The 27,170-nt window shown below is 42.9% G+C and overlaps 1 protein-coding gene across 12 annotated transcripts in view; it reads left to right on the top strand.

Annotated features, from left to right (window-relative positions):
- Positions 1-27,170, top strand: part of TMCC3 (transmembrane and coiled-coil domain family 3) — a 271,611-nt gene that overhangs the window by 178,999 nt on the left and 65,442 nt on the right. Inside the window, exon 1 of one of the 12 annotated variants that reach the window (XM_072773102.1) lies at positions 12,110-12,283. The exons of 8 other annotated variants lie outside the window; for them this stretch is intronic. In XM_072773102.1, coding sequence (XP_072629203.1) covers positions 12,206-12,283 — 78 coding nt within the window. In that variant the 5' untranslated portion in view covers positions 12,110-12,205. Of the gene's footprint in view, positions 1-12,109; positions 12,284-13,019; positions 13,162-14,359; positions 14,802-27,170 lie in introns of those variants that run through there. 3 more of the 12 variants (XM_072773118.1, XM_072773109.1, XM_072773110.1) reach the window with 3 other exon arrangements.

Below are 27,170 nucleotides of genomic sequence, written 5' to 3'. Positions count from 1 at the left end.
GTCAAGAGAGGAAGTCTGTCCTAGGTCCTGCCCATTTGCATTCCCAGGTGGTAGAAATAGCAGCTGCAGAAGCTGAGGGGAGGAGGTAAAAGGGCCCAGAGCTTTGCCCAGAGGCTCCTCCTTTCTTCGTAGTTCTATTACCAAAGTTTTGTGATAATGAGGTATGGAATCAGAAAGCAGCCTTTTCCAAGATAACAGCATAAATCTCCGAAGTCTTACTGGTAGGGGGAAAAAGATAACACATGAAGCCAGATTTCAGGTCTTGTTTTGTTTTCTGCAGACACTGATCGAGCTCGTATATGGAAGTGCTTTAGGTGATTGCTTCCTTTAATCCTCAGCAGTCAGGTGATGTGGGTCTTGTGATCGTCCTCAGCTTATGAACCAGAGAACCAAGGCTTTGTAGCTGGTAGGTGGCGGCACCAGGATTGGAATCCAGGCGGGCAGTCTCCAGGATACCGTCCCGCGTCCCCGCAACAGTGCAGGACCGTCTATACTTAAGTGTGTGTGTGAGTGATCCAAGCAGCAGAGACTGTCAATACTGGGAGAAGGGAGAAGTGTGTGTGGACCGGGTCCGGGGGGGTGGGGGGGTGGGGGGGGCGGCCCTGGAAGGCTTCAGCAGGCAGCTTCCTTTTTTTTAGAACTATGACTTGGGCAGTTGTTAGACATCACATCAGATTTTTCTGGCAGTTTCACCTCCCACCATCCTTATCTTGCAAAGTGAACTGATAAAACACCAAGCAAATTCATGGACACTGTGTTCCTGAAGTGAGGCTAGCTCATCCTTCAGATTCAGTATGTGCTTAATGAAAAAATTCTCCTGGGCTGGCCATGCATAGAACGGAGTCGGCTCTTAGAGATTTCCAGAGAGCCACTTCCCCTGAGATCAGGGGAAGTAGGAGCCCTAAGTATCATGACTCCAGTAAATGACTTAACTGAATGGAACACTTTGTGCCTCATGCAAAGTAGGGCATTTTCTGTCATTGTTGTGGACTTTTCTGGAAAAATGCAGTAGCAGACAGCCAAGAGTCATCTGCAGTTCCTCAGACAGTGAAAAACCCTTTCCTTGTGAATGGTAGGGTCAAGAGTTTAGAAGTAACAAAGGCTTCATGTGAAAAATCTGTGCATACGTGATAAAAAATGAAGATTCAAACCAACATGGGAACCGTACAACAAAACAAAGCACACACATTTGTGGAATCCTCTACTCAATTTAAAATGTGTATTTTTAGTAAACAACTGAGTATGTAATGAACCTCTACCAAATCTGTGAACTGTAATATATTCTTCCAACCAAATCAGGACTTCATTGGCAGTCATTTCTCCAACAAAAACCTTATAGAATCACTGCTTTGTGCTAGTGTAGTGGTGGCCAAGGATAAAGGACACTGTCGTTGGCCCTCGAGCTCTCCATACCTGACTTGAGCTTCAGTCTGTGCTGTGGCCAAGTCCTGATGCCAGTGGTCTTATTAATGAGCACCACATGCAGTCTCTCCTTTGTGCTTCAGTTTCTACAGCTGGTTCCCTTCTGTGATGTAACAAGGGGCCAGAATCTAGAACTCTGTTCCATAGATGATTTCTCCAGAGAAAAAAAATCCCTACACCACTCACTCCTGCTTGTTCCTCCCTAGTTTCTCCTGTGAAAGTTACCACAGTTGCACCAATTTAGATTTTGAAGATAATTTTTATGTTTTTAATTTTGTTTAAGGTTTAGTTTTTTATTTTATTTTAAAGATGTTTTATTCATTTGAGAGAGAGAGAAACAGAGACAGAGCCCCCCAGCAGGGGGAGAGGCTGAGGGAGAGCAGACTCTCTCCTCTCCCCCTGCTGAGCTGGAAGCCTGACATGGGCTCAGTCCCAAGACCTGGAGATCATGACCTGAGCTGAAGGCAGACCTGTAACCGACTGAGCCACCCAGGCACCTCAAGATTTAATTATTTTAGAGACGGAGTGCAAGAGAGGGGAGGAGGAGAGGGAGAGAATCTCAAGACTCCCCACTGTGCACAGAGCCCGACATGGGCTCCATCCCAGGACCCTAGATCATGACCAGAGCCCAGATCAAAAGCCAGACTCCCAATTGACTGAACCACCCATGTGCACCATCCCCCCTGCCGTGTCACTCTTATAACCACATCCATAGTGCGCTCCTCCCCACCTAGCTCCCCATTTTTGGCAACACCAATTTCTCCAACATTTCTATAATTTTGTCACTTCAAGAATGCTACATAAATAGAATCAAAGTATTATAACTTTGGGGGATTGGTTTTTTACTCAGCATAGTTCCCTTAATACTTACCTAGGTCATTGTCTAGCAGTAGCCTGTTCCTTCTTTACTGTTGAGCCATAGTCCATAGAACAGATCCCCCACACAGTCTTAACTGTTCACCTGTTGAAAACACCTGAGCTGTTTCCAGTTTGGGGCATTTTTTTTTTTAAGATTTTATTTATTCATGAGAGACACAGAGAGGGAGGCAGAGACATAGGCAGAAGGAGAAGCGGTCTCCCCCGCCCCCCCCAACGCTGCCCCGCCAGGGGACTCATCCCAGAATTCTCTGGGATCACAACCTGAGGCAAAGGCAGATGCCACCGCTGAGCCACCCAGGTGCCCCAAGTTTAGGGCTTTTATGAGGAGAGCTAACATGAACATTCATGTACAGGGTTTTGTGTAAACATTTGCTTTCTTTTCTCTGTGATAAATACCTAAGTGCAGTTTCTGGATCTTATGGTATTTGCATGTTTTTGTTTTCTTTTGTTTTTCTTAATCTCTGCACCCAACATAGGCTTGAACTCACAACCTTGAGATCAAGTGTCTCATGGTCTTCCAACTGAGCCGGCCAGGTGTCCCTGCCTGTTTAGTTTTATAGGAGAATGCCAGACTGTTTTCCAGAGAGGCTGTACCATTTTACATTCCTGCCAGCATATACTTTTTCTGTGTCCTTGCCAGTATTTAGTGCCATCACTGTATTTTAACCATTCTGATAAGCTATAGAGAGGTTGTTTTTTTTTTTTTATTTCTAGAGAGGTATTTTGTAGTTTCCATTTGCATTTCCCTGATGGCTAATGATGTTGAATGACGTTTCCTATGTTTATTTGCCATCTATACATCTTTTATGAAATGTCTTTTGTCTATTTTTAGTTGGATTTTTTTTAACTGTTGAGTTTTGAGAGTTCTTGATGAATTCTAGATACTAATCAAATAATTTGTGGGCTATGTGGTTTTGCAAATATTTTCTCTGCATTTGTATCTTGTCTTTTCATTCTCTTTTTTTTTTTTTTTTTAATTTATTTATGATAGTCACAGAGAGAGAAAGAGAGGCAGAGACACAGGCAGAGAGAAGCAGGCTCCATGCACCGGGAGCCCGACGTGGGAATCGATCCCAGGTCCCCAGGATCGCGCCCTGGGCCAAAGGCAGGCGCCAAACCGCTGCGCCACCCAGGGATCCCGTCTTTTCATTCTCTTAACAAGAAAAACAAAGCAAAAGTTTTTCATTTTGATGAGGTAAAATGTATTTTTTTGACTTCTTAATGTAGCCTCAAATCTGTTGGGAAGACAGTGTTAGAGACCAATTTCTAGAACAGTTGAAGCCTCCCAGTAGAACCTTCTTTAAGATTCATTGCTTTTGAGAAGTCACTAGCATGAAATTGTCACATTTGCTGAAAAAAGGAAAATTAGAAGGCAAGAAGAGCTTGAATTGAGTCTTTCTGATTTCCTGGTTTTTATGAAAATCTTAGAAGTTTTGGGCTTCTGTGCCAGATGGTTGCTAATGCTAAACATATAGCAATGATTGTTTTCTTATAGTCATATAGAACATGCTATGTTAGAAATTAAGTATAAATGTTACAAGGAGTCATTTCCAGAGGTGTCTGGCTGGCTCACTTGGTGGATGGAGCATGTGACTTTTGATCTCAGGGTTATGAGTCCCACGTTGGGTGTAGAGATTACTTAAAAATAAAATCTTAAAAAAAAAAGAGTGTGGTCATTTCTGGTTGGAAATGCATCAGGCCTGGAAGCTTCTGATCCTTAACATAAACATATGTATGTGTGTGTACATATGCACACACACACACACATATACAGATATGATCAGCATGTATTCAAACTAGTTGTATAAATTTTTAAATACTGGTGTATTCTTTCCCCTCTGTCCTTAAATCCTCAGGAAAAAAAAAAAAAAAGCTTACTGCACTTTTTGTCTTATGAATGTTTCTCCCAGAGGGAACACTTACCCATACTATTAAATCAAAATGGAATATGAAAGGAAATACATTTTCCTTTACTTTGTAAGAGGCTTACATTTTTATCCCTTTTTGAAGTCAGACTTACGTCTGTTTTCTTCTCCCTGCTGTAATGACATGGTAAACCTGTAACACCCAAGGAGGTGAGGTCCTTGAGGAGCCACTGCCCTCCTTTGCCCTACTACTGAACCAGGGACATAGCTATCTTTATATCTATAGCAACTTTTTTTTTTTTTTTTTTTTACTATCTCCCTGTCCAGATGGATTCAGGATTGGACCATGTCTAACTCATTTTTGTATTCCCAGCCCCAAGAACAGATAGCGTCTGTCACACCAATAACACTCAGTAAGTCATTGGAGAAATTAGAAATTTCAGTAACTAGTCAGTATCTGAAAATTGGTAATATTCATTATTCAGCAAATTTCATTCTTGTATATTATTCATTTCAACCCCTTTTGAGGGCAGAAGCTATGTTCTGCTTATGTCTTACTCATTTTTTAAACCTCAATATTTGGAAAATAAGTAGACATTTAATGAATGTTGAGTTTATCCATCATTCAGTAAGTATGTATTGAGTACATGATACTATGTTAGGGACCATCAGGAAAATACATATTTACCTAAGAGGCATAGTCCTTTCCTTCAGGTAACCTGTAATCTAGTGGAGGAAGAGTACACATATAAATTATCACATAAAATATTTAAATAACGTGATAAGATATTATAACTTTTGTGTTAAAATGGGAAATCCAGACTAAGCTAAGATTAATAGCCCACAGGAAGTCATCTGGAATAGACTGCCCAAGAAAGGCTGTCCAGCTCGTGACCTGATTAAACTCCCTGCTCTCACCAGAGTTCTCTGCTTACTCTCCTCTATTCATGCTACCCACACTTGTTGCCTTCTCTTGAGATGTCACTCTTCTGTTTGTCTTCTTTCTACTCATAGCCAGCATTGAATGCTGTGTTAGTCAGGATTCTTGAAACTGGCTTAAGCAAAATAAGCAATACATTTCTTCATGTAACTGGAAAGGAGGTCTAGCCATGTCTGGTGTGATGGATCTACCACCATAATGGTACCCAGCAATTTCTCGCTTATCTATTGTGCATACCACACAGGTGGATACTGTTTCTCCTTTCTGAGCTGGGCTGCCCCCCCCCCTTTTTTTTTTTAGAGAGAGAGAGAGTGACAGAGACCATGTATCTGAGTAGGGAGGGATGGGGGCAGAGGGAAAGGGAGAGAAAGAATCTTAAACAGGCTCCATACTTAGCACAGAATCCAATGCAGGGCTCGATCTCATGATAACAACGCTGAGATCATGACCTGAGCTGAAACCAAGAGTCAGATGCTTAACTGACTGAACCACCCAGGCTCCCCTGGGGCTGGACCTTTGACCGATTTTAACCATTACAGTGTGACAGAAGTGATACCTGCCAGTGCCAGGCTGGGCTTTAGGTTTGGTAGCTTTTATTTTTGCCCTCTTGGAAGCCAGGCACCCTGTGAAGAAGTGCGGCTACCCTGACTGAAAGAGGGGAACCCTGGAGAATGAGAGACTATACAATATAAAAATAAAAAAATAAAAGGAAACCCAGAGACCTGGCCAGCCCAGGCATTCCAGTCTCCCCGGAATGAGTGAAGCCATCCTGGACTCTCCAGCCCCAGGCAGCAGCCCAGGGAGCAGAGAAAAGCCACGCCCCTTGGAGGCCTGCTCAGATTGCAAAATCATAGGCAAGTGAATGGGATTGTTGTAAGCTAATATACTGTAGGGTGATTTGTCATGCAGAAACGGATAATGGGAAGAGCTGGATCTAGTCCTCTAATAATTCAGTAAAAACTCTTTTCTCCTTTCATGGCTCTGCTTTCTTCACAGGGGCTTTGTGTGGTGGCCAGGATGCCCACCACTGCAGCAGCCTTACATTCCACCAGCAGGTTTAGCAGTGCCTACAGCAAGGGCACAGCTCTTTCCCAGCAGCTGCAGCAAGCCTCAGGGGTGGTTCCTCTGGGCTGTGACTGGGGCAGGTACCTGTCCTTGCACAAGCCACAGCGACTCCCTCTGATTAGTCAAGGCTGGGATAGCGCGTACCTCTTCCCCTAGGCAGATGTGGGGTGTGGTCCACCTTACCTAAACGACCTGCTTGGAGGGTGGCTGTCCGATAGGGCCCAAAAGAAAAATCCAGCCACTGTTTTGAGAATAAAAGCCTGCATGCTCGGCAGGCATAAATGACAAATATGTATTATAGAAGTCAAGTGTAATCCTACCTCTTTTATAAAGCCTTTTCATGTCATTCCAGGGATCCCTGGGTGGCTCACCTGTTTGGCGCCTGCCTTTGGCCCAGGGCGCAATCCTGGAGTCCCGGGATCGAGTCCCACGTTGGGCTCCCAGACTGGAGCCTGCTTCTCCTTCTGCCTGTGTCTCTGCCTCTCTCTCTCTCTCTTTCTCTCTCTATCATGAATAAAAAAAAAAAAAAAAAAAGCCTTTTCATGTCATTCCAAACTTTAAACTATTGCAGCTCAAATGGCCCAACCTACTTCTTTGGTGCTTATTAGTGTATGATCTGTTTACTGGTCTGCTTACACTTCAGAAGTAAATTCTTATTTTACACCCTAGATTTTATACCTTTGTATTCCTTATTGATGTGGCTGCATGTGTAACTTTAAAAGTGTGATTTTTTGTTTGTTTGTTTTTTCAGAGAGGTTTTTAGGGGAAGGATCAGAGGCACAGACAGTTCTTACCTTGACAGGAGACATTTACGTTTTCTCTCCCTCTCAGGGATGGACACAATCCCAGAGGGATTGTCTCCAGAGGTATGGATAGGGTCTACTTGGGTCCTGCTTCCCAGTAAGGGAGCCAAGTGGTGATCAGCACTGCTTGTTTTCTTTCTTTTGGGGGAAGTTTGTGCTTGTGCTATTTAATTTATGGTTTTTTTTAAATGATTTATTTATTTATTTATTCAGAGAGAGAGACAGAGACAGAGACATGCAGAGGGAGAAGCGGGCTCCATGCAGGGAGCCTAACATGGGACTCGATCCGGGGTCTCCAGGATCACACCTCAGGCTGCAGGCGGCGCTAAACCCGCTGTGCCACTGGGGCTGCCCTAATTTATGTTTTTAAAAACATATTTTGGGGGTGCTTGGGTGGCTCAGTTGGTTAAAGGTATGCCTTCAGCATGGGTCATGATCCCAGAGTCCTGTGTCTGGCTCCCTGCTCAGCGGGGAGTCTGCTGCTCCTCTGCTCCTTCCCCCTGCTTGTGAATGCTCTCCCTCTCTCAAATAAATACAATCTTAAAAAAAAATAAATAAATAAAAGTAAAAACATTATTTTGTATAGATGTCCCATAGAACAGCTTTTGGTTAACTAGTTTATGAAATAAATGATCTATAAAAGGAAATCCTCTGCTAATTGAAATTTAAATGAGCCTAATGAAGTTTTAATTCATCCTTCTCATGGAGAGTCAGGTCACCATTTCCAGGATGGAGTCCTAAGAAAATGGAAAGTATGTGCCTGTTGACACACCTTCCAAAGCCCAGCCTTAGTTTGTCAGAGACTTCACTTAGGTGTGGCCTCCCTAAAGTTGTTTACATGCATATTATGCACACCTGAGTAGTATACTTGCTATAGCCTCAAATAGCTGGAGGAAAAATTGGTGTTAGGTAAATGAGGGGGAAAACCCAGAAATGAACTCCCATAGATTTTCAGAATGGCTTTTTGTGAGATAAAGTTGACATAATGGCTTAATAGTAACAGACTATCTTGCTTTTATATCAAGCTTTAATACTTATAAATGTGCTATTATATTTGTTTAATTGAGCAGATATCCCAACTGGTGACACAAATATCAGGATAAAGAATGCTATTATCACATCTGTCCCTTAAATCTTTGTGGCCTTTACATTTTTTAATTATTTGGAAACATTTTCTCTGGGTGTAAATGAATACACATCCAGAGTACCAGTGGTCATTTGTTAAATAGAGCCTTTTTTATACTCTCATACCACTTTCTGGTTGAATTGTTTATTCCCCCCCCACCAGAGATAAATAATACTGTCCTGAAATTTGTGTTTTTTTGAGCTCTTGCTTTTCTTAGTAGTTTCAGTTATAAATCTTTGTTCTCATAAAAATGACATTTATTCTTCACATTTTTTAGCTTTATACAAATAGTATCTTATTTCATATGCTTTCATGTGACTTGGGTTTTTTGTTTGTTTCTTAGTAATTGATTGTGAAATTCATCCATACTGATTCTTTTCATTCAAGTTCTGTTTGTGGCTTTTCTTTATTTTATTATTATTTCTTTTCATAAGCAGACTTTTAAACATTTTAGTGTAAGTCAGATCTTTCTGGTTTATGCTTTTTTGTGACCTGCTTTTTATAACTTGAGATCATTGTCATATTATCCCATTTTCTTCTGGCAATTTTATTTATTTATTTTTTAAAATATTTTATTTATTTATTCATGAGAGACAGAAAGAGAGAGAGGCAGAGGCACAGGCAGAGGGAGAAGCAGGCTCCACGCAGGGAGCCCGATGCAGGACTTGATCCTGGGACTCCAGGATCATGCCCTGGGCCAAAGGCAGGCGCTAAACTGCTGAGCCACCCAGGCATCCCTCTGACAATTTTAAAAGCCATGTTTTTTTCTACTTTAGGTCTTTAACGTACCTGGTATTGATTTTTGTGTATGCTGTGAGGTAGGGATTTTTTTTTTTCCAAGTAAAAGGCAGAGCATGTCATTCCATTACTTTGCTTAAAATTTTCTAAATCTTCCAATGTGCCTCGGAATTAAAGTCAAAGTTCTTAAAATGGCCTAAATCATTTGTCCTCTATGATCAGGCATCTGAAATGTATCTGACTTCATCTACTGTCTTTCCAGCGAACACTGGCCTCCTCATTTTCTTGGGGGGAACAGCCGAAAGGGGAATGAACTATGTTCCTGGTTCAGGGCCTTTGTACTTACTGTTCTTCCATCTGAGATTTTCACTTATCTATATTATTGGCTCTCTTAATTGTCAGGTCTGTGCTCATATGTCACCTTATCACGCAGGCCCTCTCTGGCTGCCCTAACTAAATTCACTGACACACACACATATGCACCCACACACACTTGAGATCTCTCTTCTCTGCTTTGGACAAACTTGCCTACAAAATCTCTGAACCTGGTAGAGTTGTGTATTCTACTGTTTTCAACTGTTGATTTCATTTCTTGAATGGTTTTAGGACTACATGAGATTTTCTATTTCATCTTAAGTTTTAGTAAGTTCACCCGCTTTATTTAAAAATATTTTTTTAAGGGGGGCTTGGGTGGCTCATTGATTGAGCATCTGCCTTTGGCTCAGGTTGTGGTCCCAGGGTCCTGGGATCAAGTCCTGCATTGGGCTCCCCATAGGGAAGCCTGCTTCTCTGTCTGCCTATGTCTCTGCCTCTCTCTGTGTATCTCTCAGGAATAAATAAAATCTTTAAAATATATATATTCTTTTCAATTTTACTTTTCAAATATTATATGCATACAATGAAAGCATTCAAGTCTAAAAAGCATATAGAGTGAAAAGTTAATCTCCTATGCCTTCCTTCTAGTTACCTAGGTAGGCATGCGGCTTCCATTTGATCCCAAATTTATTTATTTATTTTTAAAAGTTTTAAAGGTTTTATTTTTAACTAATCTCTGCACCCAACATGGGGCTGGAACTTACTACTTCCAGATCAAGAGTCACATGCTCTACTGACTAAGCAAGCCAGGCACCCCCATCCCAGGTTTAAATATAATAACATACGAGCGAGGTCAGTTTGGTCCAACCACCTGGCAGGAACTATTCTGTTCACCTTTGGTATTCAAGCCTCTCTGTGGGAATTCTGCTCCTGTCAGTCTTCCCTGATCTCAGCAGATCCCATATTTTCTAGATAAACACAGACACCTATCTTTACAGTCCAGCGGCTTTTCTTTGGCTCTGTGGGGACATCCACTCCTTAATGTTACTTTTTAGCTGTATCTACTTTACAGTCCAGTGGCTTTTCTTTGGCTCTGTGGGGATATCCACTCCTTTATGTTACTTTTAGCTGCATCTAGGAGTCCCTAGCGAATTTCTCCTTGGTCATTGGCTTTCCCTGACTTAATGGGAATGGTTCTTACTGCTTTGCTCGCTTATGACTGTGACGCCTCTCCCCAAGCGTCAGGTTTGGACTCAGGACGGCTGCTCATGGGAGTAATTTGTTGATCAGATTGTTCACAGGTATAAATTGAAGCATACTATGTGGCCCCTCTCCTGCCATCAGTTTGTCAATTTCCTTCATTTCTTGTTTATCCTCTTAGAAAAATATGGTATGTATATATAAGCATACACATGTATTCTGTTTTTACATAGATGGTGGGATACAATATATGTTATTCTGTACTTTTTTCTCTTAGCCATGTATGCTAGAGAGAGCTCTGTAGCTATAAAGAGCTGCTTCATTCTCTTACAGTTAATACTCTACTAGCTGGTTGTATCATATTTTATTCAGTCTCCTTCAGAAAAACATTTAGGTGGCTCTCTTTTTGCAGCGATCTTCTAACCAGTGTCCTTTACACATCTTTAGTCAGTGTTTCACACAGCTATCGGATAGATCTCCTTCAGCTTCCCACCTGATACTGTCATTTCCCCAGTTCGGAAACCTCCAGCAGCTGCCCAGCACTCACAGAATAAGGCTGAACCTCCTCTCCTTGAAAGTAGAGCCAGGGACCACATGGTCTCCACCTACTTTTCCCCTCCTGTCCTCCTGTTCCTCAAGACACCCCCTGAACTGGTGATTTGAGATGTTCCAAACCGACCTTTGTTTTTATGCTCAGTATTTTTCTTCTGCCTGCAACACCTTCCCCCTCAACCCTTTGAAGAGGAGAATCATATGCTCCTCCCTTCCTACTAGGCTTGCTGTTACCTGGCCCTCTAACTTGAGTTCTCTTTGGAGCAGCTGCAATTTTAGCATTTTAACTCAGTCTCCCACTAGTACACCCTTCATAACCAGACCAGGTGTTCTGAATGTTGGCTTAGATAATAGATTTAACTGTTCATCAGTCAGTCCTTTTTTTGTAGACTTCAAATTTGGGGAGGGGCAGGAGGGGTAGAGGGAGAGGAGAGAGAGAATCCTAAGTAATCTCCACACCTAGCATGTAGCCCCCATTCCAGGGCTCGGTCTCATAACCCTCAGAGCATGACCTGAATCAGACATGCTTAACCCACGGAGCCACCCAGGCTCCCCTAAATCGCAGACTTCTTGTGGGCAGGGACTATTCCCTGGAAATAGAGACTACTAAAATGAAAAGATTGCCTTCCAGGTAGGTTCCACATCAAAGAGAGCCAGGTGTACAAAATTAAAATACACAACTCCATAGACCTTTGTTTAAATGCAAGTGTGCTCAGCGGGATGGTAGGAAAAACATGGGCTTTAAAGAAAAAAAAACCCATCTCTGGTCCCTGCCCCAGGGTGTGGCCCGTGGTAGATGCCCGAAACGTACACGTTGAATTAAAAAAAAAAAAGACAAAAAAACCCCTAAAAGAAAGCACTTAAGGCGAGCCTCAACATCTTGCCCCCAATCCCTCTTTTATCATAAACATACAAATAAGCCCACGATTAGGGTAGGTGTCAATCAAATTTTGAGGAAAAGGAGGCCAGTGTGGGAGAGTGTGGATTCAAGTTTCAGCGATGGGGGGCGGGGGGAGTTGCACCTGGGGCAGGGTCGGGGCCCCGCGCGGGGAGGGGAGGCGGGGAGAGGGCGAGGGGGAGGAGACCCGGCGCGCCCGCCCCGCCCCCGCCCCTCCGCCCCTCCCCCTCCCCGCGGCGGCGGCGGCGCAGGGCGGGCGCGCGGGTGTCTGCAGCAGCTGCGGCCGCCCCCGCCGCCCCCGCCGCCCCCGCCGCCCCCTCGGCCGCGGCTCCCAGGGCGAGCCCGGCGCGCTCGGCGGCTCGCGGCGCGGGAGACGCGAAAGTTGCGGGCGCGAGCGCGGACATGCCGGGCAGCGACACGGCGCTCACCGTGGACCGGACCTACTCCGACCCGGGCCGGCACCACCGCTGCAAGAGCCGGGTGAGAGGCGCGGGCGGGGCGGGGCGGGGCAGGGCAGGGCAGGGCGGCGGGCGCGAGGCCGGGGGGCTGTGGCTCCGTGGCCGCCGCTCCCGCTCCCCTCTCGGCCCCCGCGGCCGCCCCGGGTCCGCGCCGAGGCGCGCTGGGGACCGGGGCGTCGGAGCCCGGGTCGGGGGCAGAGCGCCGCCGGCCCCCCCGCGCGCCCCGGTCCCCGGGTCCCCCCGCCCCCCGCGCGCCCCCGGCCCCGGCGTCCCCGACGGCCCGCGCTCCGCCACCCTCCGCCAGGGAGCGCCCGCCGCGAGGGAAGCCGCCGGGGGTGGGGGGGGGCGCTCGCCCCGCCGACCCCCGCGTGTCCGCGCCCCTCCTGCCCGCGGGGGTCGGGCTTTCCCGGGCTGGCGCGGCGGCCGCCCCGGCCCGGCCCTGCCCGGCCCTGCCCCGGCGGAAAGTCCGCCTTGGCGCTGCCGCCGCGGGGCTCCCAGCCGCGCCGGGCGGGCGCCGTCTCCATTGTTCGCGGTGTAATTTGCCGTGGCTGATTTTGGCTGTGGGCGAAAGTAGCTCCGGGAGCCAGCCGCGGGGACGAGCCCCGTAGGGCTCCGACAGAGAGACGGGGCCGGAGCCCGCGCCCTGCGCCCCCCGCGGCCCGGGGACCTTCGCCGGGCTGGGCGCACCGGGTCCCCCGGCGCACGGAGCGCCCGAGGCCCGGCGCGCCCTCCCTCCCCGGCACCTGTGCGGGCGGAGCAGCCGCAGCTGCCCCCTGCGCGCCGCGCACCCGCGGGGACCCCAGCGTCGGAGCGTGGAGCGTCTCGTCTCGCCCGGGAAAGCTCAGGGTCCTGCTCACCCCCGGGCCTGCCTACGCCCGAGGTCCGGAGGCCGCTGGACGGGTAAAGTGGCAGTGGTGACCTACGCAGCTCAGCCCCTGGTGCGGGCTTTGGGAGTTTCATCATAACTCGGGGAACTAATCAGTTATCCCAGAAGTGAAGTAACGAGTCCCAAGTTTTCCCTTTTTCCTTTAGTATCTGTTAATTGAGTTAAATTTTTACAGATTAAACTTACTTGGTGGAGATTATTGCATCCACTCCACTCCCCCAAAGAATTCTTTTTTTTTGCACTTTATTTTTTTATTGAATTATAGTTGACATTCAATGCTATATTTAATTTTGGGTGTACAGACTCGTGATTTCACAATTACCCTACGTTACAAAACACCATAATAAGCTTTGTGTTTTCTTTAGAAGTTTCATAGCCATTTGTTATGAAAATAACCATAAACCCCTTTGGGAGAAAACATGGTGAAAGGTCTTTGGTTACCTATACATGTACAAGGGTTTGGAAGATTGACTGCTGGTTAACACAGTTAATGAAGAAGAAAGGTGAAGATCGTTTTCTAGTGCATTTGTAATTGGAGGAGTCTATTAATGTTGCAGTTGACAGAAGAAATCTCAGACTTGAAAAAAGTTGTGGAAGCTTGGTTTCTCTTGTCACAACTGTGATGATCTTTGTGTAAACAACAAGATTAGTAATCTTTGAGGGATGGGTGGCTCATTGTGAGCTCATTTAACTGATTTGGCAAAACTCATGGATCTTTGCAAAACTCACTGCTCATAATCTGTGACATAGTAGTGACGGAGTTCATACCTCAGCTACCTAGCTGAAAAGTGGCAAAGCAAAACTATTTTAACTGCAGATTGTTTTCGTCTCTGCTGGTTCTGCCAGTATTCTACAGATCCCTTTTCTGTCAAAAGACTACAATCTAATGTGAAGGGAGTTGCTTCTTTTCCTTTTTTTAAAAGAAAATTTTTTTCGTTTCTTTTTAAATGTATTTTTTAAAAGGTTTTATTTATTTGAGAGAGAGAGAAAGAGAGTACAAGCGGGGGGGGGGGGGGGAGGGGGGTGGCGAGAAGCAGGCTCCCAACTGAACCCAGGAGGGATCATGACTTGAGCTGAAGGCAGACGCTTAACAGACTGAGCCTCTCGGGTGCCCTGGGAGTTGCGTATTTCTTTTAAATTCTACCATTGATGTTCCACATACTACATTGTTTTATTAGCATATAGAAATACCTGATCTTTGTCGGGAGAGAGAGAGAATATTAAGTAGACTTCACGCACCTCATGGAGCCTGTCCTGAGGCTGGATCTCGTGACCGTGAGATCATGACCCAAGCTGACATAAGAGAATGACCCACTGAGCCACCCAGGCACCCCCGAGACACCTGGTTTTTTAAATAGACTATTGATTAAACCTATGTTAGACACTATCTGTACTGATTATTCTAAGTTAGCTTATTGGGCGAATGAAGTCTAGGGAGAACTAGACAAACTCAGACCCAGGAGGGCTAGAACTTGAGCGAACAGTGACTGTTTCTGTAGCAGTGGTGCTGAGATCCGTGTTTAAACTTCTTAACTCTCTGCTTTTAGGGTTTTATTGTTGAGATGGCAAAGAATACAACTGGAGGAAATTTTGTAAGCTGATAACTTTTCTCAAGTGAGGCCGGTGTAATTTTGAGTCTGTCCCTAAGGCCACGGTAAGCCTGCTATAATGAAGGGAAAGTATCAGCAATTTTCCTGTGCAGAAAGTATTTTGCCCATCAGATGATTCTGGCTCCTGTTTTGTGAACTCTTTTAGATTTAGCTTATAAAGATGTATTTTTATTTTTCCTACACTCAGGAAATCTGTGATGCAGGAGAACTTCAGGCAGTATTAGGATTTAATTTCTTTTTTTTTTAAACATTTTTAAAATTTTTATTTATTTATGATAGTCACACAGAGAGAGAGAGAGAGAGAGAGAGAGAGAGAGAGGCAGAGACATAGGCAGAGGGAGAAGCAGGCTCCATGCACCGAGAGCCCGATGTGGGATTCGATCCCAGGTCTCCAGGATCGTGCCCTGGGCCAAAGGCAGGCGCTAAACCGCTGCGCCACCCAGGGACCCCAGGATTTAATTTCTTGACGTCACCACCCTTTGGCAATAAACCATGTAGTATAGGATTTTTAAAGAACCCTTTTGTGGACTCAGGTGGTAAATTCGCTCACCTAAAAAACACTATACCTGGAACTGGTGGTGCATGTGATGAGTTGATTCACCTTTCAGAGATACAAAGTTTCCTCCCAGGAAGGGAGTCTCTAAGACTCTAAGAGATCAAGTTCTTGGTTGCTGAATGGTCATTTTTTAAGTTCAAAATTGATACCCTGTTGAGATAACAGGAAAAATACACATCTCTCTCTTGCTGAATTTGGTTAAGCCTTCGAGACCAGAATAATAATAAGGCAGTGTACTATTTTAACGTTGCAGGAGTCTATTTTTACAGCCAGGTGGATTAACCTAGATTCCCCCCTCAGTAAAATATAATATAACTAATGAATTCTGTGATTATCTCTAAGCTGACAAGTCAAGATCATTCACATTTTAAACTTCATCAGGGTAAAACTCCGAAATGGTGCATGTTAACTCGACATAAAATATCCCCTACTTTAAAAGAAAGAACATACATAATTAGAATCCTACTTTTTTTTATGCCCTAGGTAGTTAAAGCCTGTCATCTTTTTAAGAATACAGGCAGTCTGTTTTCTATATATTAGCTGGTTTTTGTTAATGAATTACGTGTGTATCAAATTTCTGTTAGCTCTAATTTTAAATGTTCTAAAATGGCACCTTCAGCCCCTTGTGGTTAGTGGTCAGCAGCTGGGGCTCTCAGATCAGGTCACCTGGATCATGGCCCTGGCTCATCACATTTCTCAACTGGGTGAGCACTGGGGCAAGGTCTAACCTTTCTGAGCCTCCAGTTCCCCTCTATAACAGAGGTGATAATAATCATTACTTCTGGGAGAGACCGTGAATCGTCAGAAAGAGAGCATTAGTTTAAAAAAAAAAAAAAAAAGGTGTGCACTCAAGGTTAGATGTTTTTATCCCTATATGAGTAATTTTTTTCCCCTTATTCTGTTGGTACCACTGCTAAGTGCTTACTGTCACCCCATCTCTAACCTGTCGGCTGTTACACTGGGCCTCTCTCGGTCTTTTCTTTGGAATTGGTTCCTTAAACCCTGTGTCCCGCAGTCATCTCCCACCTTCATATAGCCACTTGGGACCTCTGGAATTGGTAATGGTGCACTAGCTTCCTCATTGCTCCCTGATTTCATCAACCACTATTCCATCCTGCCTACGGAGACCACAGTACTCTGCCTAGACGCCCCCTTTCGTTAGGCTAGCCCTCAGAAGACAGATCTTGCACTAGTGCTGCCGTGGACCTGCTGTGGGCCCTATAATTATTCTGAGTCTTAGTTTCTGCTTCTATACCCTAGGGGTGTTTCAAGGAATAAATAATGGTAACTTCTATAAAATGTCAGGTACCCAGAAGGAACTCAGTAGATGGTAGCTATTTTTGTTCCTACTATATAAGAAGTGGTCATAAGCTTGAAAATGGGAAGACTGCTAATTTTGTGAATAGAGTAGACTTTCTTGGGCATTTTTAGCGTTTTGTCCCTCTTCCATCATATGTTCCTTATCACATTGGCTGTTCACATACTTGGCACTTACATGTTTATAAACTGTAGGCACTTTGAGAATGAGAGGTTTCATTCATTTAACAGATACTCGCTGAGCACCTTCTGTATGCTAGCTGTTACTCTAGGCATCAGGAATATAATGGTGAATGAAACAGACAGCCTGGTCTCTCTGGAAGCTTAATATCTGGTGATTGCATTTTATTTGTACTTGTAGCCCCAGGAAATACCCTCCTATTTTACAGGAGGAAATGGTAATATGTACAGAAGTCTCTAACATCTGAAATAAAAACCTGTGTTGGCCATGGTGGCTACCTGTAGTACATCTTGAAGTGTTCTGTGGTTTGGAAATAGATCTTGAATTACGTGATGAGTAATGGCCAAAAGCAGTCAAGGAGAAGAGGCTATTGTAGCCCTTCTCAGTGGAAATGATTGGGCAGTGATGTAATAAGTTGATGATCATATGCTTACACCCTGGGCGGAACAAGAGTGAGTGGGAACAGACTTCTGTCTTGGGGACCCCTGACCTAATGAAGTGGTGAATTGAATGGTTTGTGAGTACACTTTTCATCAGCGATCTGTGTTATTCTAAAGGGTTCATTAAAAGCCTGGCGAATAATGACGAGTGTCTCAAGTCCCATTTTTTAAAATTTAGGATGGATAGATTGATGTGTGTGTATTTTGAGCTGTGCTTCGCCTCAGGCTCACTAGTTCTCCCTTCAGAGGAGAACACACTGCCAGCCACCAGCAGCACACCCGCTTGTCACATCCGCTGCTGAATACCAAGACAGCTGCTACCAAGTTGGATTGTAAGATGTGTTTTGCTTCAGACCTGCTGCCTGAATTTCCATGGCTGCTCTTAAGGTCAGAAATCAACCTAATCTTTCTGGGTGGAAATTGCCCATGTCTTCACTTAGGACAGGGTGCAGTGCTCAGCCCTGCTGTTTCTTTATTGTGTTTTTATGTTTTCAGTGGAGGGGGTTGGTTGAGAGAGAAGGAAGAGAACCATGAATCACTGTACTGTGAATCAGAATGAGGATTTAACATTCCTTGGAAAAGGAACATCAGGATATATGATCTGTGCATGATCTAACTGCTTCCACTAACTTGGGGACAGGAGGTGCTCCTTGAAGGAAAACAATGTATTTGTTGATTACTCCTCTGTAAGGCAAAAAGAACCTAAATGAAGAGAAGAATGCAGTAACAGTGTTAACAGCAAACACTTACTGGATATCGGGCACAGTATTAAGCACTTCAGATGCACTGTCTCCTTTATCTTCATAATATTCTACTTATAGTTTGATTTTTACAGACAAGGATGCTGAGGCCCCAAGCAAGTTTTTTGTCCAAGGTCTTGTGGCCATTAGGAAATGCTAGAGCTAGGATCTGGTAACCCCAGATCCTAATTGTAAAACTTGCATTTTTAACCACTTCCCTGCCTTCTACCTCTGAGAGGAATACTGGTGAGCAGCTCAGTCTTCATAAACCTGTCCTTGAAGACAGGCATGTCCAGCGTCTGCAGGGTGTCTGGCCACATTGTGTGTTTGGGATTCTTACGATACAGCATTTTGCCAGTCCTTTGTGTATAGTCTCATGTACCCAGGAAGCCTTTGACAAATGAATGATTTAAAGTGACAATTTATAGCTTTTTATAATGCCTATGATACAACATTTTTGCCAGTAGCTTGAAAAAGTCTTAAAGGCTGTTAAATAAACATAAGATTTAAGTACATTGGTAAAGAACCATCTTCCAGCCTGGTATTCTGTCTCCACAGCAAGGGTGGTGGTTCTTGTGATAGTCGGGTCGCAGTTTGGCCTCAGCAGATCTCCCAAAAGGACTTCAGCTTCCCTGGACTGAGGGCCTATGCTTCTCAATATGTGGGGCGAAGTGTTGGGAAGCAGACTTGAAGGTTTTAACTGTGTTAGAACTGAAAGGGGATTTAGACATAAACTCCAGACCATTCCATTTGTAGAGTAGAAAAGTGACATCCAGCCAGACTTTAACCAGTGAAATTATGTAACTAATACTTGATTGACCAGGACTAACCATTATCCCAGTTTCTCTCTTAGAATTTCTTAACAGAAAACTGTTTTAAATGTTTTTAGATACCAAGCTAATTGCTAAGTTACATGGAGTATACATCTCCAAATTTAAGTAAAATGAGAATTTGAAATTATTTTCAATAGAGAATTCATTGATGGACAGATTCTAAATTTGTGAATTTTCTAGGTGGGAAAAAGGTAAATTTGAGTGATTTAGCATTAGGCCATCATCCTTATGAATTAGTGTGCAGATTTTTGGTGAGACTAGGGAGAAGAGAGTGTGGCATTTCATATATCAGACTACTTAGCTACAGTAGATCTGTTGCCACTTATAAAGATTATCTTTTCTGATTTCATTGTTGAAACAACATCCCCAAACCCCCTGAAATAAAGTTTTGCAAAATGAGTTCATCTTTGCCTTTACCGTCCACCTGTTGGGATAGGATATTGGGGGAAAAAAGTGTGCCAGATGCATAAATCATGGGATACATTATATATGTATTATATATGTATATGTATATGTTCATATACACACACACACACATTGTAACTTAGAATTCAGACCTGGTGTTTGTTGATTCTTAAGCTTTCTCTTCCTGTGAGATTCTCATTGAGGGCATCTTCCAGCACCAAGTGTTTTTAGCATATGTAATTTCATGCAACACAACACCTAAAGGCACACCAGAAACACCATCTGGTTCTTAGCCACAAAACAGTCATCTGCCCCAACACCTGGGGGGAGGAGGAGAGGGATAGGGTCCGTTGGTACATTCTGTGCCAGGCCCCAGTGAAGTGCCTCCCTGAAGGAAACTATGTGCATTCTGCTTCCACAGCCCAGGAGTAAGCACTTAGTAGAAGGGATTTCTACTTAGATGTTCCGCAGGCACCTCAAGAGTCTATATGCCAGACTTCATCTCTCAAATCCCCCCCTCCCCCACCACCACCATGCCTGAGGCCTGGAATACTTGTCCAGCACAGCATATTCTCCAACAAGATTCCTGGGATGCTGCCTCAACATCCACCACTGCCACTGCCTCCCCGCCACCCCACCACCAGCCCTCACCAGCGTTGCCTCTCTGTCTCCGCATCACTTTCTTAGTTTACTTCTGGATTTGAAGAAGATGAAGGGTTAAGAGTATGGACTCTGGAGTTAAACTTGATAGTCTGCTCCACCACTTACCAGGCATGTGAACAACCATGAGAAGTGTTATTAGGAAACCCATTACGGCATTTGTTCTGACGTTGAGTCACTCCTCGTTTGTCACAGAGTTCCCCAAACTTCAGCCATTCCCACGCCTACACAGAGCTTCGTACCACCTGTACTATTATTTACTTCATATCTCCAAAGCCATTCCCTCCTTCAAACTTAAATTTATTTTTAAAGTATCAGTGTTCCTATTGTATTAAACATTGTCTGCGCCCCTGAGGACCTGCAGCACGAGATCACAAAGATCAGCATGTGCTGGAGCATCGCTGGAGAGCTCTTAGCACTGAACAGAGACTTTGTCCAGGACCGATCACCTGGATCCCCTTGAGAGTGGTTTTCAAGGGAATCACCAGCTCACTGTGTGTTTCTTTGTTACTGCTTTCCTTTTATGCCACCTAAAATAATTCAGAGTCGTTTTGGAAAACACCAGTCTGATTGTATCATCACTCCTCATCCTTTTAGAAATATTTCTTTTAGTCCCACGACTTAGAAGATGCTTAGAAATCTTTGTTTCATGGACTGTGAAAATCTGAGTGTGTGGAGATGAACAGAGGCCCACAGTGGTGATTTGAAGGCAGCCTTGTCCGGGGGCGCGGGGGAGGAATACTTGGAAGAGGTTGGACAAAACGGGAGTCATACCTGTTCCAGGCTGGATCTCTCATCTTCTGAGGACCTAAGAGAAACAGGCCATGGAAGGCCTCAGTCTAAAGAGGGGAATGTCAAAAGATGAGGACTCTGGGGATTTTAGGCAAGGACAGAAAGTGGGTGGAAAAGAAATTTCAGCTCTGTGTTGTTCTGAAGTCAACTTGAATTTAATTAAGATGTGTATGTAGGCTTGTAAGGAAATTAAATGGTGCCTTGAGCTGCAGCCTTCCACTGAAAGTCTGGGATAAGTGCTCATCCAAAAATAAAGTATGGCTTTAGTGAAAGCTATGCTTTAGCACTTGAGCATGTTTACTCCGGTATGTCCAACTGTGTGTTGGGGCCAATAGTTCCCCCCCTCCTTTTTTTCTGTCTTGGTAAAGATACTGTGATAATCCAGAAGGCGTGGAACTCGATCTCAGATAGTCAGTGGTGTACTATTTTAATCTCACTAATTGGAACAGGTGGCCTGTATTCGAGACTGAATTCTCTCCTTGGCATAGATTTTAATTTATCTGAAAATATGAGGCCCATTCAGTAAGAGCTGTTCAGGCTGTGTATTGGCATCAGGCAAAGTGCTTGAAAGCTTCAGCCATTAAAAGCACAGAAGGCTGAGAGGAAGATCGAAGAAACGGAGCTTGATAGTTTGCTGCTTTTTGACTCCGTTCTTAACCGTTGGGTGTAGAGCTACCCGGCAACGTGGTGGAGTGAAATGTGTCCAGATGCTTGAGAAGGCTACTTGTAAATATTTCTCCAGATGAAGGCAGTGTCTGAAGTATCTCCTTTGAATCCATTTTACAAGATGGCATGGTTGAAGAGGACTTCATGCAGTACCTTATGTTTTTATAGGAGTTAGCACATCCTCAGGCATGAGCTGAAGAGGTGTGCCTGAGTGACTCAGCTTACCACAAGCACTCCAGTTGAGATTCCTTAAGACGCCTCTCATGAAATCAGAGATGGTCTCCAGATTCTGAACTTCTTCAATTGGACCACTCCTTTTTTTCTTTTTCTTTCTCTCTCTTTTCTTTTCTCTCTATCCTTTTCTCTTTCTTTCTTTCTTTCTCTCTCTCTCTCTCTCTTTCTTTCTTTCTTTCTTTCAGTGAATGTATGCTTTGCAAAGTATCTTGGGAATATCTTTAAATCCTTCATCCTTCAAGAGGATAGGATCCAGTTTCTTCACCTGACACCCAGTGTCTCATCTGACCTTCGTCTCAGCTCTCGATCTCTGGTTTCCTTCTTAGTGGATTCCCATGGCTCTCTTCTGTGTCTGTGGGCACCTGCTCCATCCTTTCACCTGGGGATGGTTTTGTTCTTTTTATCTCCACATGTATCTCGGTATATGGTTGGGGCATTGTAAATACTGACAGAATGAGTGAGTGTGGGTATGTTGTATAATTGTACTGTGGGACTTGAACAGCTGGAAAACATTTTTTACTCTTGAGCCATATCAAGACAGATTAATCTAATTTAAAAATTGCTGTACAGGATTCACGTTTATAGGTATTCCATGATCTATTTAATTATTACCTTCTTAAAGAACACATCATATATTGCTTCCAGACTTTAGTTTTACAGGCACTTTAGTGACTGCTCTTGGACATGCTTCTGTTTTGCATGTGTGAAGACTATTTGGTAGGCTAAATTCTTAAAGGTGGAATTGCTCAGCGAAGAGTGTACATATTTTCAATGATGATATTGCCAAATTGAATACTATACCTATTCTGTCAAACACTAGGAGCTGGGGGTGCAGCAGTGAATATATATCTAAACTGATAATTGTTTATGTAACCATCAGTGTGTGAACATGCCTCACATCTTTTTGACACAGTGTATTAGAAAATTTTTTTATTCTTGCCAGTCTGATAGGTGAAAACTAAAAGCTCATTTTAATTTATATTTTTCTGATACAAATGAGGTTGATCCTGTTTTAAAATTTTTACTTTGAAATAATCACAGACCCCCAGGAAGTTGCAAAAAATAGTTTAGGGATGTCCACGTATCCCTCCCCCAGACTCTCCCAATGGTTACATCTTATGTAACTTAGTACAAAAGGTTGATCATATTTTCACAAACTTAAACATTTGGGTTGTGAACTGTTAATATATTTTAGCCATTTATCTAATCTTTTAAATTGTTTTGTAGAAGTTTTTTACTAAAGTTGTTTTGCACATTTATCTTCTCAACTTCATCATTCCTGATTGTATTTTCTTCTGTTTATTTAACAGATTGCCATAGATTAGCAACCTGAAACACCCCTGTTTATCATTTCATGGTTTCCATGCGCCAGTGATCCAGGTATAGCTTACCTGCAGGATTCTTCATGGCAGGGTCTGGTTCATATTTATTCGGTGTTTGCTGTATGCATTCTCTCCTCCGAGTTTCATCAGCCTGAAATCAGGGGCATCAGCCAGGACTACAGTCTAGTCTGAGACTTGGAATCCTTTTCCATACTCACTGGTTGTTTGCAGAATTAAGATCCTTGCAGCTTTAAGACTGAACCCCTCAGCCCCAGAGGCTGCCCACTGTCCCCTGCTATTTGGTTTTCTGATAACTTGGTAGTTTGTTTCTTCTAGGCCAACAGGAGAGCTGCAGCTCTGTTACATTTTGTCTCTTCCTCTAGACGCTGTCTTTAAAGAGTTCACCTGTTTAGGCCAGGCGCACCCAGATTAACCCAAGTCAACTAATTAGGAACCTTAATTACATCTGCAAAATATTGTCACCTTTGCTGTATAACATAATCACAAGAGTGAAACGAAGTCTTGCTCACACACAAGGGGAGGGCATCATATAGGGTGTGTACACCAGCAGGTGGGAATCTTGGGAACCATCTTAGAATTCTACTTACTACACTGTTTTAATGATTCATTGTGTGTGTGTGCTGAGCATAGAGCCTAGCATGTAGCAAACACTGAATAAATATTAACCAGACCTTGCCGTGAAAAAATTTAAAAGTTTTAGGGCCGTGAAAAAATTTAAAAGTTTTAGGGTTTACCAGATTTGTGTCACTCTTACGGTGGCCTTTGAGATTCTTTTAAAAACCCAAACACATAGGGATCCCTGGGTGTGATCCTGGAGTTCCGAGATTGAGTCCCACATTGGGCTCCCTGCATGGGGCCTGCTTTTCCCTCTGCCTGTGACTCCGCCTCTCTCTCTCTCTCTGTCTTTCATGAATAAATAAATAAAATCTTTAAAAAAAAAAACCCAAACACCATGTTCTTCTAATACATCTTATGATTTAATGCATTTTATCTTTGGCCCATTTTTTAATTTAAGTAAATACTACCCCCATCATGGGGCTTGAACTCACAACCCCAAGATCAGGAGTCTCATGCTCTATTGACTGAGCCAGCTAGGCGCCCCTGTTCTTTGAATTTAGAATTTGGTTCTCTTTACGATATCTACACATAAATGACAGTTATCCCTGTGCCATTTTTTGCATAGTTGTATTTTTTTGCCTTTAAAAATACACTGATGTCCACACCTGTAGTTTTATTTTTATAAATTTCTACTTTTTATCTGGGTTTTAAAACTTTTTTTTTTTAAGACTAGTGAGTCAGAGGTTATAGTTTCAGTATATTTATCCTGGATTGGTATCCCCCTCCCCCCTCAAACCAGGATTTGAAATGAGCGTTTTGAGAACTCTAGCTCATGCATTTACAAACTTTTCAAATAGGCATGATTCCAATGTCCTTTATAGTAAGGAAAGACCAAAAAGTAGAGGGAAAGAGATGAAGTTTTTTTTTTGCTTTTTTTTTTAAACTTGATTTCCATTCTCATTTGAATTAGGTGTTGCCTGTCAACAAGTTCTACTTAATCTAGAATCCTGACCTTCCACATGTTTGCAGAAGCTGTTAGAGTATGAAGAATGTATATTGTTGCTTCCTAATCTGGCTCTGCTGCTTTAATCTCCCATAGTCCACCATCCCAGCTAGGGAGACGGAAGAGCAGGGACTAACCTAATTTTGTGTGCTGCAGGGCAGCAGACCTCTTTCAAGCTTACCCTCCTCTCACTTAGCAAACATATTTAGTGCCCTTGTGCTGTCCTCGTACTGGCATATCTACATTGATTTGTCACTCATGTTAGGATAGTGAATACAGCAAGATTTTGTGTTTGTAGGGTTGTAAGCTGTTTCTCTATTTGGCTTGATTATCCCTATTTGTAGTTAACCTCTGTGGCTTGCTAAATATCACTATCCATTTAAGGGTGGTTATGTGTCCCTATGTTGATTATTGAGAGGTTCACCTGCCTTGTAATCTTTGCAGTTGACACCAAGGGAGGTTAAAGCTGTTGTCTGTGTCCAGAAACTAACACTTAACATTTTGTAACCTGACCCAAGAGCATATTAAATGTGGAATGAATATGCTTGTATAGCATGTGCTTTCATTTGAGAAAGGCATCATGCTTGTAAAAAACTCCTGACTTAAGCAACACTCAGGTAATATTCGTTATATAAAGCCAGCCAAAGTTTACCTCCTATACTAAGCAATTTAGAGTTACTCACTGCATTGGCATGGCATCTCTTGGGTAAATGGGCACCAAAATTAAAGCAAGAGTCTTCTTTCATTCGTTTTTGTCTTGTTACCACCAGGAAGCTATGAGGGCTCTTATACCCAATCATTATCTGTTTCCAACCCTCAGAAATGCTCCACTGTTTGAGTGAATGAGAGCATATTAAATTATACCGTTGAGAAATTTGGCAGTCTGGCCACTTAAAATAATCTGATGGCAAGAAAGTTTTTTTTTTTTACATACTTAGAACTCAAATTAAGCTCTTATTTTTATTTTTATTTTTATTTATTAAAATTTTTTCTTTGTTTATTAAGTAAACTCTCCAGCCAGTCTGGGGCTTGAACTCACGATGGTGAGATCAGGAGCTGCATGCTCCACAGTCTGAGCCAGATGGGTACCTCTAAGCTCTTATTTTTAAAAAAAGACTTAAGAGTTACAATGAGAGCTCTTCAGCCTTGTTGAAGTTTGAGGACAGTTGCAAACTGAGCCCACCATTCCAGCAGGCATTGTTTAGAGCTTTTATTTCTTTGGGCAAATAGGAAATGAATCAAATAGTTTTGTGTTTATGTGGCTATATTTAAGTGTTTGTGCCTTCTTAACCTTCCTTTTGAAATAATTTGTTGTACATGTGGGGTAATTTTAATGGTAACAGATTTGCTAAATAAGAATAATGCATACACTGTTGAAAGGGAGAGACACTAAATCCATACACAAAGATTATTTTAGGTTTTCTGACACTTTGGACATTTCAGAAATCACAGTTGTTTTGTTGGTAAATAATTCTTTAAAATAATTGCTCCTAAAAAAAATAAAATAAAATAATAAAATAATAAAATAAAAAAATAAAATAAAATAAAATAAAATAAAATAAAATAAAATAAAATAAAATAAAAATTGCTCCTAGGGTGGCTGGGTGGTGCAGTCTGTTAAAGCTTCGGATTCTTGGTTTCTGCTCAGGTCTGATCTCAGGATCCTGAGATAGAGCCTTGCGTTGTTGTCAGGGCTCTGCAGTCAGTGGGGAGTCTGCTTGAGATTCTCTCTCTCTCTCTCTCCCTGTGATCACCCCCAAAAGTCAATAAATCTTTAAAAAAGAAAAAAAACAAAATAATTGCCCCTTAGTTTACACAATAGCTTAAAATGAGCCTGGATGTTTTTCGAGGGCACCTAGCTTATTAAATTCTCATTGGATTTTAATTTTCTTAAGCTTGTGCTTGCTTTGGTGTTTAATTATGGTTGAAGTTAATGTTCTCTGGAAGTAAATGCAGTGACATCAGATTCCAAGCTTATTAGGTAATGGTCCATCAGAAACCACAACTTATACCATGTTTAAAAAATAAACCAGGTTCACAGGGGGGAGGTTGTTATAATCGTGGAAACCCATAACAAATCATTAACCACATAGTTCTGGTTAAATAGTAGACAGATTTATTTTTAATTACCAAATGCATCAGGTATGGAAATAACATTTTTAAAGTATGATACCCATTTACCTATGTCCTAGATTTAACAAAAATTTTGCCATGTTTGCATCATATTTCTGCCACTTGTTTTTAAGAATAAATGGCCCCAGATGCTGCTCCCTGGATGCCTTCTCCCTTCCTGTGCTCTCTGAGGTTTCCATAACCTGACATTGTTGTGTGTCATCCCTTTGCATGCTTTTATACATTGAATGAACCTATAAGAAATATATAGTATTGTTTCTTATATTGAATTTATATAAATGGCATCTCTTTTGTAACTTGCTATTTTTTTTCAGCATAGTGTTTTGTTTTATTATTTAAGCTTTTAGGGGTTTGAGTTTAAGCTTTATTTAAGTATTTTTTTATTTATATTTTTAAATTTAAATTAAATTTGCCAACATATAGTATAACACCCAGTGCTCATCCCATCAAGTACCTTCCTCAATGCCCATTTCCTATTTGCCCCATCCTCCCACTCACCTCCCCTTCTGCCAAACTTTTGTTTGTTTCCCAGACTTAGGAGTCTCTCATGGT

The sequence above is a fragment of the Canis lupus genome, chromosome 13 (genome assembly GCF_048164855.1).
Source record: "Canis lupus baileyi chromosome 13, mCanLup2.hap1, whole genome shotgun sequence".
NCBI classification, from domain to species: Eukaryota; Metazoa; Chordata; class Mammalia; order Carnivora; family Canidae; genus Canis; species Canis lupus.
This window is presented reverse-complemented; position numbering and strand designations above follow the sequence as displayed.